General features: G+C 44.6%; 1 protein-coding gene across 9 annotated transcripts in view; it reads right to left on the bottom strand.

Annotated features, from left to right (window-relative positions):
- TLE3 (TLE family member 3, transcriptional corepressor) overlaps nt 1–16,567 on the bottom strand; it is a 47,460-nt gene extending 30,893 nt beyond the window's left edge. For all 9 annotated transcript variants that reach the window (XM_005300687.5, XM_005300689.5, XM_005300688.5 and 6 more), the window contains exons 1-4: nt 16,429–16,567; nt 16,014–16,114; nt 15,296–15,359; nt 14,087–14,131 (exon numbers count right to left, since the gene is read on the bottom strand). In XM_005300687.5, coding sequence (XP_005300744.1) covers nt 14,087–14,131; nt 15,296–15,359; nt 16,014–16,114; nt 16,429–16,452 — 234 coding nt within the window. In that variant the 5' untranslated portion in view covers nt 16,453–16,567. The remainder of the gene's footprint in view (nt 1–14,086; nt 14,132–15,295; nt 15,360–16,013; nt 16,115–16,428) is intronic.
- Nucleotides 16,568–16,807: the final 240 nt, after the last annotated feature.

Genomic DNA, 16,807 nt, shown 5'->3' with positions numbered 1-16,807 from the left:
CCTTCTATAGATCACGTCACATAAGGAACAAATTTTAAAGAGGCATCAAGAGCACACAAATATACCTTCTCTAAATCTTTCATGCCAGGTGCATGGAGGAAATAAATGATGATTTATTGATTTGGCAAATTTTGAATTCCCTTCCTTGACAAGAGCTAAAAGATGCAAAACAAGATTGGGATAAACTGAACCAGTTTCATGTCTGTCTGTATTTTTTACCACAATGGTCTCAAGAAAAATAATCTAAATGGTTAAAATACTGATGTTATCCAAATTAGCAAGGAAGCATGTGAAAAATTTTATTAGCCTAACGTGTTAGTTTCATATCAATCTCCCTGCAGCTGCTGCAAGGACATTGTGGTTACGCTGGCAGATCACTTAAGCGACAGCAACATCCACAGGTTTATGGAACCCAGTCACACAGACACTTAAATAAGCTAGGTTGTAAAGTAGCACAAAGACCAACTTGGTTTTATTCACACTTTAGCAATTAAGCCTCATCCCAGCATGGAGTTGTGATCCTTGTTCATTTATCTAGGCATCTAACAAAGCATCTAATCACCATGGCATTTCTCAACTCATAAATCGACATTCTCCACTCATCTGTTCACTTTAGGTTATAACTTTATTTGAAAGGGAACTTTAAAAGATCACTGTTGCATTCAGATAGCTTATCTACAATTCCAAAGTGGAGGTGGCTTTGAGCTATGCTGATTAACATAATTCTGAAGAACAGGAGTACTTGTGGCACCTTAGAGACTAACAAATTTATAATAAATAACTAATAAATGTGTTAGTCTCTAAGGTGCCACAAGTACTCCTGTTCTTTTTGCGGATACAGACTAACACGGCGGCTACTCTGAAACCTGTCATAATTCTGAAGATCTATCTAAACATTTCTGCAGTTTTTGAAGAAATTTGCTTACGACAGTTCATGTCTTTCAAAGGTAAAATGAATTCTGCATTCTCAGCTCAGATCTGCATATGACAGCTTGTTGAGATCACATTGCATTCACGCTACTTATTTCCAAGTTTTACGGGCTTTCTTTAATTAAAGAAAAGCTTTACATACAAACCCTGCACAGGTAGTTAGTCAATGGTGAACCTTAGGTAGTGCTGTGAACAACCAACATTTTACCCTGATCTCAACTTTCATCCACAATGTTTTTTAAAGTCATTCTAGTTAATTCTGCAGCACTTGCATCACATTCAAGAACTTTAACCCGAAACCATTTGCACCTGTCAGCTGACCACATAACTCAGAAGTTTAATAATAATGTTCCCCACTGTCAAATTGTGGTTTTTGCAACATCTCTGTTGAGTAAAATGTTTTAGGTTAAGTGAAAACCTAGATTTCATATGAGTCAGCAATTCATATTTTAAACTTAAATATTATAGACCTGATTCTTCACTAAAACCCCTGTACACCACTCTACCATTGAAAGAGGACCTTAAAGTGAGAGTGAATGTAATGTACATCCACATTTGGCAGTGTAAAGGAGCCTTAAGCACTGGGTCTTGGAATAGCTGAGAAGTAGGCCGTAGACTCAGTTTAAGACACAGATAACAGACTTTAAGCTCTCCAGAAAGGAGAAATCCTAGCTATAGGGCAGTCCAATGCCAAGTGAAGGCGTTATGGAACAGAAAGTAAATCAAATGTTGCATTAGCTTTCCAAAGTTATGTGCCTGTACCAAGCACAGCTTCTGGGTCTCACACTTAGGGCCTTGTTGTGAAGGAGAAATGATAGACTACTTAACTACCACTGGATCTTGTGTGATCATAAGGCTGCACGGAAGAGACGCCAAAGCCCTATATCAGAATAGTTGCAGCGTCGCATTAAAGGTGTTTCAAGAAAGTAGGTTTTGCCACGACAGCTTCAGTCCAGGGGAAAAAGTTACAGGTAAAATTTTCAAAAAGATCTAACTTCCATTTTCAATAGCGACTCAGACACTTGGAATCCTCAGCTCTTTATGAAAAACCAATGGGACTTTGTCCTTTTTGAAATCTGTATTCATGAGCAACATGCCAGTCGTAGGGATGTGTGGCAGGCCAGTCAAGCACTCATGTACTAAGAGTAGGAACACATTATAAATGCCCAGGCAGAGGATCACCCACGTATTTAGGCACTGAAAATACATCAGCATTAGACCCACCCACCAGGCATGTGGCCTGCTCTGAAACAGCCACAACACAGCCCTGAGGAAGAGTCGTCGTCTCCTTTCCCTAGTCCACCCACCCAACTTTTACACCAGGCACAGCTGAAGGCACCATCCTTTCTGTTGACTGAATGGGATTCCATTCACAGGAGGGTGATGGACAGGAGATCACTTTCCCTGATCCGGCTGCCCGCCTCTGCAGCGAGCCCAGTGCCTGCTGGCCAAGGGAGCTTACAGTAATGCAAACTGATGTCGGTCAGTCACACATACTAAGACATTAGCATTCAAACCCAAAGGGGGCGTGAGAGTTCTCCAAACAACTGCTCTTTTTAAGACTGAAAGGGGGGGGGGCAGCCCTGTATTCCAAGGGTTAATATCAACAGCCTTGCCCACTAAGACAGCTGTTAAAACAGCTTTTGATCCAACTTAAACACGCTCTGAACATCAGTAAGAATCCAAGAAATACGGCTTCAACAATGGAGGCTGGTCGAAAGCACACTGGAACACGATCAAACATTTAAAAATTCCTTTTGATAATTCAGAGCCGCTTGTTATCAATAAAACAGAAATGATTAATGAGGTCAACCTGCATCTCCCCCTCCCCGCCACCCTCTCCTCAGCAAGCTGCTACATTAGCAACAAGATGGCCAGAAAATACCTCCCCTGTTAGAAAGCAACATGAAGGCAAACAGGAATCTGTTTTCCAGAAAACTCACCATCCCCCCCTGAAACTGCACTGTACCTTCCATCTAGCAAACGCTTTTCTAGAGCACTCAGCCATGTAGTATCTAAGCACTTAAAATAGCAGTTTAACAACATAACTGCTAGAGTGGATCAGGCCAATAGTCCATCTAGCCCCAGTATCAGGTCTCCAAGAGTGCCCAGCACCGGAGCTTCCAAAGGAGTACATGGAACAGGGCAATTTTGGAGAGATCCACCAGTTTTACCCTTCCGGCTCCTGGCAGTCACCCCGAGCATGGGGTTACATCCCTGACCATCTTGGCTAACAGCCATTGATGGACCTATCCTCCAGGAACTTATCTAGCTCTTTTTAACCCAGTTATACTTTGTGCCATCGTAAGTCCCAAGGCAATGAGTTCCACAGGTTAGTTGTGCCTTGTGTGCAGAAACACTTCCTCTTATTTGTATTAAACCTGCTGCCTATTCATTGCATCGGGTGACCCCTGGTTCTTGTATTGTGGGAAGGGGTAAATAACACTTCTCTATTCACTTTCTCCACACGAGTCACGATTTTATAGCCCTCTATCATAGCGCCTTAATCGTCTCTTTTCTCAACTGACCAGCTCTAGTCTTTTCAGTCTCTCCTCCTGTGGAAGCTATTCCATGCCCTTGCTCGTTTCTGTTGCCCTTCTCTGAAGCTTTTCCAATTTCACTATATCCTTTTTATGATTGGGCAAGCAGAAATTGACACAGTATTCAAGGTGTGGGTGGCATTGTGATATTTTCTGTCTTATTTTCTATCCCTTTCCTAATAGTTCCTAACATTTTATTAGCCCTTTTGATCGCTGCTGTGCACTGGGCTGAAGTTTGCAGAGAACTACCAAGGATGACACCAAGAGTTTTGTCTTGGGTGGTAACAGCTACTTTAGACCCCCATCATGGGTGGTAACAGCTACTTTAGACCCCCATCATTTTATTTTATTTATATATCGATATAGATATATATAGTTGGAATTGTGTTTTCCAACGTGCATTACTTTGCACTTAACACTGAATTTCATCTGCTATATTCTTGCCCAGTCACCCACTTTTGTGAGATCCCTTTGTAAGTCTTCACAATTAGCTTTGGACTTAACTACCTTGAATCATTTTGTATCATCTGCAAACTTTGCCACTTCACTGTTATTCCCTTTACCAGATCATTAAGGAATATGTTGAACAGCACAGGTCCCAGTATAAATCTTTCAGGGACCCTGTGTTTACCGCTTTCCATTGTGAAAACTGACCATTTATTCCCACCCTTTGCTTCCTATCTTTTAACCAGTCACTGATCCATGACAGGACCTTCCCTCTTATCCCATGACTGCTTACTTTGCTTAAGAGCCATTGGCTAGAGACCTTGTCAAAGGCTTTCTGAAAATCCAAGTACACTCGATCCCCTGGATCACCCTTGTCCACATGCTTGTTGGCACCTTCAAAGACTTCTAATAGATTGGTGATTAGAGTTGATAGCTTCACAACAATATTAAAGGGGCATATATTTGAATTCTGGGCTCCCTCAATTTTTAACATACTTTGAACAGAGATATTTCAGTTAAACAACTTCCAAAATATTTCGTATGGGGAAGAAAAAAAAACAACAACCCACACACACACACACAGAGTAGTTGGGCAACAATTTTACAGATGAAGGCAATGGTTTGCAGGAATCATTAGGACAGGCCATTGCTAGTTAAGTTGCTGCACCCAGAGTCTGAGTAAAATCAAGGAAGATTATTACAGCAGGCCGATGTTTAGAGAGACTCGTGTCATTTTAACATAGGTCCTTCTTTCCTTTCCAAAGAGCCAGGAAGTAACTATATACCCCATGACTGCTGGTGAAATTGTCTCAAGGAGAAGTTCTTACAAACCATTGTTCCCCGCCCCCATGCAAATAATTTTACTAACACTGTTCTCCCCCCCGCCCTTCAAAAAAGTCAACCTTTTTTTGGCATCACCATTGTATACTTCCAAATCCATAGTGACATTTCTGAAAAGCCTTACTGATCGGATTGCATCCTATGCTTTTACTAGCTCTTTCAGAGGTCTTCACTGCTCCTTGGCTCTTTGTTTTGAATCATAATAAACCTCTTGAAGTTACTACATTCTGAAGCCTGTACATACAAGTACATTACCAATGGCTTGACAACACATTGTCTAGCAGCCTGTCCACTGAAGTTTCCAACATTGTCAGTTCTATTGTTATCTATTTGTATTACAATTGCCCTAGGCACTGCACAAACCCAACAGGCAGTCCCTGCCCCAAAGAGGTTCTGTATCTACTGAACTTTTAAATGTGTAAGCACCTGTGATTTCAGTTGACTAATCTGAAATAACTTTGCACCTTTCACTCAAAGATTCCCCAGCACTTTGCAAACATTGAGCCTTGCACCATCCTGATGGGGAGGGAGATTATGGCCAGTTTACAGACGGTAAAGGGAGTCTCGGAAGTGTAAGCAATTAGCCCAAAGCAAGAAAACTATCCAAAGGCAGAGCTGCGACTAGAACTCGTAAGTCTTGGCTCTCCATCCCCTCTCCTCTAACTAACCTGCCCCACCTTCCCTAGCGGTTGGTTATCTTGGTTCTTGTTACAAAAGCGATGCCAGGACAAGGTTCATATGTTAGAACCTCAGAGTTACGAAGACCTCAGGAATGGAGGTTGCTCGTAACTGTGAAATGTTCGTAACTCTGAACAAAAAGTTCTTTCAAAAGTTTATAACTCAACATTGACTTAATGCAGCTTTGAAACTTTACTACGCAGAAGAAAAATGCCGCTTTCCCTTTTTATTAGTAGTTTATGTTTAATCCAGTACTGTACTGTATTTGCATTTTTTTTGTCTCCACTACGTCCTGATTGCATACTCCCGGTTCCAAAGGAGGGGTGTGGTTGACTGGTCAGTTCGTAACTCTGAGGTGTACTGTATGCGGTGTACAGCGCAATACGCAGAAGAGTGACATTACCAGTGAGGTGACATTTTACACTCTTCTGGGCAGCCTCTCCATTGCCCTGCGTTGCACTCCGTGGGGTTCAATCAGAAAGGGAGCGCATGTTTTACTTTGCAGCGGCGGTCGTACTGCGGATAACAACCGTGGGGCCTTGCAGCAAGGTTTCCGCTTAGATCACAAATTGCTGTGATGGGTAAGCCTCTTTAAAGACCCTTTTAGCATTGGCCTATTGATCAAATTATAAACTACAACTCCATTAAATATTTATGCCTTCGAATGAAGCATATTGTACTCTTCCTGAAACGAGCACTAGATGTATTGCTCTTTTCGGTGTGATTACTTCTCGGGGGCAGGTCCGGTTTTGTTTTTCCTGGCCCTAACAAATCCTATAGCCCAGGGTCCTCATTTGACATGGACCCAACTGTTCACTGCAGGCGGGAAGAGATACCTCTCTGGTCATATGCCGGTAGTGTTACTGCAAGGTCATCTCTGTGCAAAATAAAGAACCCCTCACAGTTTCACCCAATTCTCAAAGAGGGCATTGTATAGGAGAAAGAAGGAGACACTTGCTTTCACTCAGAGCTACTTCAGAGCTTGGTTTTGTTTTGTTTTTGCTATTACCAGTACTTTAAAAATCAAGTTTTGCTTAAACTTCCAGCAAGTATTTGGGAACCAAACTTAGGTTCTGTTTTTAAAAAAAAGGACAATTTCCTTGTGGAATTTAGAGAGGAAAAAAAAAAAAACAAGAAAACTAGTATCTGTAGAAATGTTCTGTTTACGACTGCTAGGTTTCCTGTTAACATAAGATTCCATAATCTTTAAATATTTGTTCACTTTAATTTTGCAGTTCCCAAGCATATTAAACGCTGTTTGTCCCCGTTCAGGTTGAATAGGGGTCTAAAGGGGAGCACTGGCTGGCCTAGAACAGGGTACGGTTTCATGCATTACACCTTCCCAGTATCACTACCCATTCATCAACTCCCCTCCAAAGCAACGGAGCCCTCCCCCGAGTGCCACCGGGCAATTCCTGCCAAGAAAAATCTCAATTCATCTCCGTTAGATTGCCATGGCAACCTCAACAACCTAATCCCCTCAGAACATTATGCAAATTACGCCTTTGCTTGACCGCAACAGGCTGTAAAACCATATTACCCATGCCAAGGCAGGTCATTACGATGAGTTTTCGGGCTGCCAATCTGATCGGCTCCACAAATTAACGCTGGATAAAAAGGACCTGGGTTTTTGCAGGGCAGGTGGGCGTGGTTGGGGGAGAGTGGGGGAGGAAAGAGAGACAGACGTGTCAGCTGCTAAAGAGTCTTGAGTCGCAGCAAGTCTAAGACACTTTGTCAGGGCAGCTCTCCCCGGCTTCCACGCCTGACTGCAGCTTCATGGCCTTCCATACAGCCCTTTTGTTAGAAAAAGATAGGGGGGGGGGGAGGGAGGATTAACCAGTGTGCCAACAAAGTTAGCAGGACTCACAGAGAAAGAGACTGTCTTGATTTTCAGCCCACGGTAGTACTTGCCTGCAGTCACATGACCTTGGGCTGTGGTCGCACTAGCTAAGACAGGCGCTGGAGGGTCTGATCTGATCTTCGTTGGGAGACCTCAGACAGTGCAGCCAAAGTGGCGTGGGTTGTGCGCTTTCCAGAGGTATCCATCCAGGACCTGACCGCATGTGGTCGTTTCATAGCCCATTGCGTTTTCCATTCAGACCAGATCCTAGTTTGGGTAGTTAAAACTCCGTCCAAAAAAAAAAAAAAAAAAAAAGCCACCTTCCTCTGCAGTCTTGACTGGAGCTGTTATTCTTCACTTCTGAGAACGCCAGCTCAGCATTGCGGAGCGACAGCTGCGTTTCAGCCACAGATGAGTGATCGCTACGTGTGCAGGGCCAGAGTCACTGCTGGGGTAAAGAGGCCCTGCCCCACCACGGCTTGTGCCAGTGGCGAGTCTGAGCCACGCGCCACAGCACTTTGCTTTGCTGGTGCAGGCGAGAGAGACGCGACTGGAGGTGGGGGAAGCATAGTCAGACGCTTGTGCTACAGCAATCTTCTGCAACCCTGTAGCCACTGCAGCCTGGGCTAAGGTGAAGCTTTCACACGGTGCCCAGTTACCAAAAGGATCAGGGCAACGCAAAGGGGAGTTTAAGCCTCACCCCGGGATCCAGCACACATTTACAGGAACCACACAGAACTCCATCCAGCTGACCCCGAATCACATCCTCCAAGAGCCTGCCGCAGGGGGAGGCAGGCCGGACACTGGCACGGCTACCCGCGGAGTGAGTTTTTCGGGGTGCAATCCAGACACCAGGTTCACCGCAAGTCATTGCTGCCCTTGCACAGAAAGGCTGGGGCCCAAGCTCTACTGCCCTTTCCGGGGACAGAAGCTTGAGGGAGGGGGCACCACGCTGATACACGGTTCCCAAGAGAAGAGGAGTGCAGGCCTTGAGCCACTACATCCTTCACAGCACGGAGGCTGGGCTCCTTCCTCTCCAGGCCCCTCTCCTTAGGGGACATACCCCTGCCACTCCTCGAACCAGCCACCAGCTCCCACGTAGCCTGGCTCTAGGGGGAGGGGGAGCAGAGGAGGATGGGGCCCAGTGCTGCCAGAGGAGGGGAGAGCCTCTGTGTGCAGCCGAGCCCTGCGGAGCCTCATCTGACTTGAGGGAGACGAAGCAGAAGGAAGGGCTGGGAGCGTGGGTGGGAGCAGAAGGGGGAAATGTGTATATGGAAGTTCACATGGGGCTGTACTGTAAAATGCCAGAGACAAATCCAAACTGCTTGTTAAAAAAGGGCAAGGAGACAGGCAAGTCTTGAATCTTAATGAATTCTCCCCAGCCCTACACAAGTCCCGTCTCTGGTTTGGGGTTCTAGTCAGGGCAGGGGTTGCTGGAGCCGCGAAGGAAGGAGAACATTTGCACAAGTTATAAATCCTGCCCCATCAAGAACACAGCCAGCCCTGCTATCAGTATGCTTTAGCCTCAGGGGCGGCTACAGTCGCCCGCTCTGAACAGAACAGCTATTCCCGCTGGGCTACCAGAACCCACAGCACTCTAGGACACAGACAGGCCATAACAGTGAAAATAGTTTGGAGAGAGCAGGGTCTGCTGCTACTGCATTAAGGGATTTTAACCCTGCACAGCAGCAATTGCTCTTGTTTCAGACACATCCATCTACTGCTCCACCTTCAGAAATGGACACGACAGAGTGAAGTTTAAAAAATACGAATCACTTTATCATAGGAAATACGTGGAACTCGATTTGAAACACTGAAGGTCTCCCATAAACTGACTTAAGACGCAAACTAAAAAACTCAAAAGCCAAAACTGGCTGAGGACAAACGATGTCATGGGCTGTGGAGTATTGTCTGTGCAGCTGCATTTCTAACGGTCTAACCTTGCGCTGGCTTGACCACCCACAGATACCCACTTGAAATCTTAGAGCACAGCCTGCGTCAGTACATAGAACGTCAGAGCACCCCACGACACACCTTCAAAGCCAACCACGGCCACAACCCAAACAACCGCAGTGCAACTGGTTTGCCAACTGGCATATAAACAGTCACAGCACCAAGTCAATTAGCCTCAATTTTCTGTAAGAATATAACAGGTTAGCAACACGCAGCCAGTGAAGGCACCCAAGCCGGGCCGTTCCAACATCACAGCCGACTCTCCTCCAGAACAGACAACATCACTTCGCATCTTATGGCAAAAACTCTGACTGGAAAGGGATAGGATTGAGGATACTATAAATACTGGATCAAATTCATCCTTGGGGTGGGTAGGTCTGCTGCTGTCAATGGAGTTGCCCCGGGGAGGAGCACGCCGCGTGGAATTTTGATACTTAAATAAAGAGTTATGAAAAGCAGCTAATGTGCATGCCCAGTAGCCATTTTTCAAACCTGTGTTCAAGTACGTTCAGAACACGCCACCCTAGCAAGCACCTGAATGCATTACTCCATATATCTGAGTGTGCAACACCCCCTGTACATTGATGGGAGGCACTTTAAGCCTAAATCACTGTAAGGAGGTTCAAACAGGTCTGCCAAAAATAAGCTCTTTTGGCTCGAGTTTGGCAAAGGAATAAAAACCAAATTCTTATCTTGTACACCAAAGGTCCCTCACTGAATTCAATAGGGGCTGTGGGGGGAGGTCATATGTACAACTGAGGGCAGAATTCAGTCCATTTTCTTTTATCAGTCACAATTTTGCCAAAATATTCGCTTTTTCCATAGCCGATTTCAACCTGGTGTTTAAACTCTGAACTCCACGGATTACTAGGGTAGTCTCTCGCGATATGCTCTGCTGGCCACGCGGTAACATGGCCCCAACGCTATTCAGCGACTAACAAAAAAAAAGGGAGACAAAAAGATATGCACATGAAAAGACAAAGTCTTACTAAATGATCTTTCAAACTCCCATCTAAACTTGGAGGTTCTCCGGTTTAAGGGTAGCCACGTTTTTACCTTTACTGAAAGGAAAGGTGTCGCTTCACAAACACTCTCAATTACCCATAACGTACCATTCAGATTGGTCTGATTTTATATCATTTGCTTTGGTAATCAGGGATTTTTGTTGCTATCTGTGCCCTCCCACCCCATGAAACCTTCCTCAAAAAGGGAGGGGTGAATAAATACTGCCCGCGAAGCACTAGAGGCATTTGTTGAAACCAGGATATTGTCTCTTTAAGCACATGAAAATAAGGTCCTTAAGCAGTGTGGTTCTCACTCTGGTACACAATTATGGGTACTTTCAGCTGTCTAGCACTATTTCAAGTGCTCTCTCCAAACAGGCTGTCAATGGCATGTTGAAAGCTATTTGCGGCTGCTATCATTATTAGCAAAGTGGAGAGCTTCACTGATGAGAATTAAATCAGGGAGGGGGTGTGGAGGGGCGAGCCACAACCAGCAACAGCAGAAGGCAAACAAGGCTACTTTAGGGAATAAAGTTCAGAACAGGTATCTTTTGATCTGCTGCCAGGATTCCTGACATTAATACAGAAAACAACAGGAGTTAAAGGTGGGAATTCATGAGCCAGCTGTCACTAAGGGTTAAAATAGCTGGAAACGATTTGTTTCTACCTTAAGATGTCAGAAAGTATCATAATAAGCAGTTACTTGGCTTCTCAAGTGTTTAACGAGTTATTATCTGGCACGCCTTGCTAACAAGAATGATAAAGTATACCCTGTTCTTGGAATATTCCAGAAGAAGCAGGATTCTCTCATGAAAGTGTCAATATGGTTTAAATGTGTTCCAAGGCCAAAGTTTTAGTTTAACTCTAAAAAAACAAGAAATCCTTATGTGCTGAGCTCTTAGCCATCAAAACTAGAAACTAGCAGTATTCACCACAAGGGGTTTTGTCTCCCAACACATGATTAGTTGCTTTTCTGGATTATTCAATTAGATTATTTCATCCAAATCTTTCTAGATGATAAAAAGCAAAATAGGACCAATAAATGGATGCAATGCAAAAATCGACGTTGGAAAGAAAAAAAGCCTCAAAAAACTGTCTAGGCAGCAAATATATATTTAAATACTATGCAGAGAAAACTTGTATTTAAGAAGACTGAATTTGGGTAACATAGCACTTACCACAAAAGATTGTGGCAGATACTAGGAGTAATTCCCTGAATCATATGCAATAGAGTGAGTTGTCACTTCATACATAATTCCTCGGATATAGCCTATGGAGTCATTCATGAAATCACCTTTATTCTTACTTCTCTTTGTGATTTGGTAAAGAGAAAAAACACACACACTTTTAATATTCAATGTAGAAGAGATAATCTGTTATATAAGCCTACAGACAGGCAATCCCCTTTTGCTTAAAGATGAAGTATCCATCAGTGTTTGTCTCAGGCAGATGTAATCACAAGCAGTCAAGTCTGGAGGGCAGGACACTGCATGAATAATTCAAGCACTCCAGTCTACTTGATTGTGTGCAGATAAACACAAGTCAACCGCTAAACAGGTCAGCTGATAAACTTGTTTGTTCAGGACTAGCCACCCTCAGCCAGATGCACCCAGGACCCACACTGCAATTAGTGTAGGATTTATTTTGTAAAGCCCTTGCAGTTAGGAAGAGTGGCAAACCCTTTTAGATTATACTTGCTCTTCTCTCCTGAGTTCTCATGCCCTCCCTCCCCCTTGTCTTCTTTGCTCATTTCACCCAATTCTGAGATTCAGAAAACAGACTATACCTTCATTTCAGCTGCTAAGACAGGGATGGTGGCTCTGTTTTTCTGCAGCATCAAGCACACCATTGGCAATCAAACAACAAAAACAGCTTCATCTCAGAGAGCCTCCCCAATTCTAATATAAGGTACTGCGCATACCGCACCAGTGACGATGAAAGCAGCCAGGAAAGGTTCCACTCAGGAACCATTTGAAGAATATTCTTATTTAGTCCTTTAAAATGGTGGAATGCAAGACAGGGAACACCAGATCCACCCAGGCTATCCTGTTAGGGTTTGGTGTTTTTGAACAGTGCCCCAAGATGTAAACACTTGTACATAACTAACATTGTTGCACTGGAATAGCACCACTATGCAAAATTCCACCAAAGGGAAGAGGGTCTTTTACACTCTCACAAAAACACAAACTGTCACACAGCTCGCAATGTTACAGAAAAGGGTAGTCTAGCAACATACACCAACTCCACCCTACTGCTCTGCCACTAGGCATTTTAAAGAGAATCGCCAGGATGAACACCTCAGAGTTTGCCTCACTAAACGCTGCTCAAGAAGGTACATTTCATTTTATGTCACTGCATACGTCACAGATTTCCAAAAAGAGGAAAAGAATTCTAGCGTAAGTTGTAGGGGTAAAACATATCCTGTAATAAAAGCAGCACATTTTGTTTTGTTCTATGTCCCTAAACGTATTCTAATAAAAATGTTCAGGGTCTATTGCCCTCTTGACAGAGGCATACAACTCCCATTAGCAATGGGATATAACTGCACCAAAAGGTGACTATCACCCAAAGAGATCAACGTGGAAACTCTTTCCTTGCAGGTCTCTCTGGCTTTATCAAGCCAGAAAATGCTATAGGTTCTCCCAAAGCACCCAACCACTAGGTCAATCTGAACAATCTCACAGGTCTTTGCATTTCCCCCTACACAGGTCACTATCCAAACAAGAGGACACTTAGCTATACTAGCTAATCTTCATGCATTCATCTGTGAGAAAGCTATAAACTATCAAAACAGGCCTGTAATCCTAGGCAATGATCCTGTCAGAGGGGAAGCAGCAAAAGGAAAAAAAGTATGGATAGTCGGCATGGGAAGAAGAAATCTTGCAAGACTAAACACAATGTTAATTATTTGTGTCACTGTTTAAATAATTATATATACCTAGCAAGTCTGTATGAACTGAAGAGGAGAAAAGATATCAATAATAAGGCACGTAGCACTGTGTATTTAAATAACATGTTTTGAATCTAGTCTGCTAGCAGTACCTTGTTATTTAGGAGAGTGTCAATACGATTTACATTGCTAGTAACAAAAACACTGAGTCAAATTGGTTTGATTCATGAATTGCAAAGATGATGTCACCTTATATCTATCTTAAGTTCTTAGAACTACTTTTAAAACCAATAAGCAGCAGCAACACAAATAATCAGGTCTAATCTCAATAATAACTTCATTCCTTTAAGTTTTACCATCCTGTGCCCAGCCTTTAGGCTCTTTAGCTTTAATCTTATCAAGGTAGCACATCACATTCTGCAACAGTCCTTCATGTTTTCCTTTAGGCAAATTATACATTAGAGCAGACAAAAGTTGCAAACATTTCTTCACCTTCCAGATGTAGGATGTAAAACATGGCGTTGAGCCACATTGCAGTGGCTGCTAAAATCCTACAAGACAATTTGTTCTGAAGTCATACATTCCAGTGCTGTATTAATTAGAAGTATGACCTTAAAGAATGCTGAGTTGCACCAACAATCAAATCTGTATTAATTAGCTGTGTTTTTCATCTTTAATCATATACACAAGATGGACTAATCCAGGTTTGCATCTCATACAAGAAGTTCACAGCATTACTTTCATCTCTCCTTGTAAACAATTAAAAACAATCTGAACTCTTCCCTAACATATACAAAAAATGTTGGACTTCCATCAACTCAATTTCATATATACACTCATGGTCAACAGCTCCACACTGGGTGTAACACCAACCATTTGAGCAGTGAGCTTTTATTTATCAAAATCAAGAGTTCATTTTCATGGTTCAGGGAAGGGAGACAGGATATGGAAGAGAATCACTCACCTGTTTGTGCATTTCAATATTCAAACCATAGGACATTTCGTAGTACTGAAAAAAGAAAAAGAAAAAAGATTTTTTTCATTGATTTTGCATAAGACCATTATCAGGAAAGCCTCCTGGGCAGAACTGTGCTTAAAGCATATTAGACAAGGACATTTTAAATCATACGTAATAGCTACATGCATGTAGGGTTTAACAGACACACATTTAACAAGAGAATACTCCTTTTTCGTTCATCTTCTCTCCAGAAGCTAGTTAGAAGAAACAGAACAGCAGCCTAGCCTTTCCCCAGAGCCGTATGTGACCAGTATGTACGAATAGAAAAGTTAATATGCTGCAGTTTAGCAAACATCTTAGACTTTTTCCTTTAAAAGTTCTTTCTGCACTTTGTCTTTTGGAGTCAGAGAATGGGCCTGTACTCTTTCCACATGCTTCGAAAATGAAGGCTGGTCACGCTAAATTGATTAGAAATACAAATCAAAAGAATCACCTCACCTATTGCCCCTGTAATGCAACTAGAGTGAAAAGATTTCTGTAGCAACAAAAGAATCCACTTTCCTCAAAGCAACTGGGAGAGAGGATGTCGTAACAGGCCTTCTCTGGCCTCAGGCAAAACAAGGAGCAGTCTGACCCCTGTCTCCTAACATCAGAAGTTAGTTCAAACACTCCAGGGTCAGCAAGTTGCAAAATGCGTTCTTACAGGGGGCTGAAGTTTTAACTAGGCAAGGATACAAACATGGACTCTTGTGATAAAGAGTCAGCAGGACTCCTGCCTCTAAATGCTTCAAAATCCTCTTTGAGGGTGTCAGGCGAGAGGGTTAACAGGAGACTTGTATTAGGTTTCCAATCTTTTTAAGTCTGCTGTCCTCAGGCACAAGTCAGATATTTGGTAAATAGAAAGGGAGGACACAAGATGATCAGCGCCTGTCAAAACAGGGCAGGAAGACTGGTCACTAAAAGTATTGTTTCTCTCCTTAGAGGATGGTTCACAACCAGTCAGCCAGATAACATTGAAAGGACAGCTGTAATGTTTAGAGATAGGAACCATCCAGCCCCAAGCAAGCCACAGAAGGAAGACAACTTGTTCTGAATGGGCAATATTCATTTTAAGGGTCTCGCATCACCACCACCCCCTGCCTGGCCCATTTAACTGCTCCATTATCAGCGAATGCCATGTGCAGCCTGATGCAAAATCTGATTAAAGTCTCTTACCATAACATAATGGCGCTGCATTTCTGTCTTTTCGTTCGCAAGCTTATCATACTCCACTTTAAGACTAAGAGGATAAAACAGAATAAATATATGTTTAAGATCCCGCAGTGATGAAGTGACAAGTCAAGTGGGGGAGGGGAGGGGAGAGAAGAGACACCATCTTGAGTAATACTTCTTAGAAACACACCACCCGAGATCAGTAGGTGGTTTTTTTTCTTTTTTTTTTTTTAAATAGCTCCTGAAATTTACCCCTTAGTACTCCCAGGTTTCCGCTCAATCAAGGGCAGGCTAGCAGAAGTCTTGCAAGCTAGAAAGATGGGAAATTTCAGCAGAGTAAGGGGGTAATTATTTTTCTGGGTGATTCCTCATGGCAAAGCAGGAACCTTGCGGGTGGTGGGGGAGGGTTCCTGGAATGGATCAAAGGGGGGACCCCCTAGTGACAAATAAAGGCTCCAGCCAGCAGGGACTTGGAGGGGTTACTAGAGCATTTCCGATGAGCCCAGGAGGCAGAGGGTTAAAAACTGGGGCAGTTCCGAAATGACAAACAGGGAGGAACAAAAGGAGCCCGGGCTGGCGATTGATGCTCGTCCACACAGAGCCATAAATTGTTCTTCTAAAGACATTTTAATACCTGCTCTAGTGCGCACTTAAAATCGGTCATTAAACATTTAACCTTTGTTAGGCAGGGGAGGGAGGCCGGCAGACCAGAGAGAGTTACCTGTGATACTGGGCTTGCAAAAACTGGAATTCATCCTTAATCCGATCGCAGGATTCAGCCACCGTGAATTTGAAGCCCGGCTGCCCAGGCTGGTGGGGAGCCTAGGGGGACACAGAGACGCACCGGGAAGAAAACAAGCCGTTTACAGACCGGGAGGAGACACCCCTTCCCCCCAAAAATGACCAGGCTCCAGCAGGGGTCTGAGATCCCCCCCCACCGCCACCCCTGAAGTTTCCCCGGCTGGATCGCCTTCCCCTGGTTGGAGACGCGGAGCCGGGGGCTCGCGCCGGTCCCAGGGGAGCACGAGCACCAGGGCGATGCACGGGCAGATGGACACCCCCGCCCCTCCCCCACCCCCACGGAAAGATCCCGGGTGGGGGGAGCAGGGAAACGCCCGGGGGCCGCGAGGACTTACCGGGTGCCTGCCTTGGGGGTACATCGCAGGAGATCACCGGCCACCAGGTCACCCCCCCACCGGCCCCAAGCGGCGTCTGCTCTCAGGCGAGCCCGGCCACGAAGCTGCCCCGGAGGGGCCAAAACTGGAACAAAGGAAGGAGCGAAGTCCCGGGCGGGGCGAGCTCGGGGCGCCTAGCAGGCGGGCAGGCTCGCCGGCCCCGGGCGCAGGAGCCGGGCTCCCCTCGGGCGAAAGACGCACATGGCGGGGGGCGCGGGGCAGCGGCCGCTCCGGGGCATCCTGCTCGCCCGCCCCTCCCTGCTTCCCCCGCGGGGGTCTGCGGGCTCCGGCCCCCGGCGAGGCGACCCGGGCTCCGCCGCTCCTCAGCCCGCGGGGCTGC

Source organism: Chrysemys picta, chromosome 10 (assembly GCF_011386835.1).
Source record: "Chrysemys picta bellii isolate R12L10 chromosome 10, ASM1138683v2, whole genome shotgun sequence".
Taxonomy (NCBI): Eukaryota; Metazoa; Chordata; order Testudines; family Emydidae; genus Chrysemys; species Chrysemys picta.
Note: the sequence above shows the minus strand (reverse complement) of the source record. Positions and strands in the feature narration are given on the sequence as shown.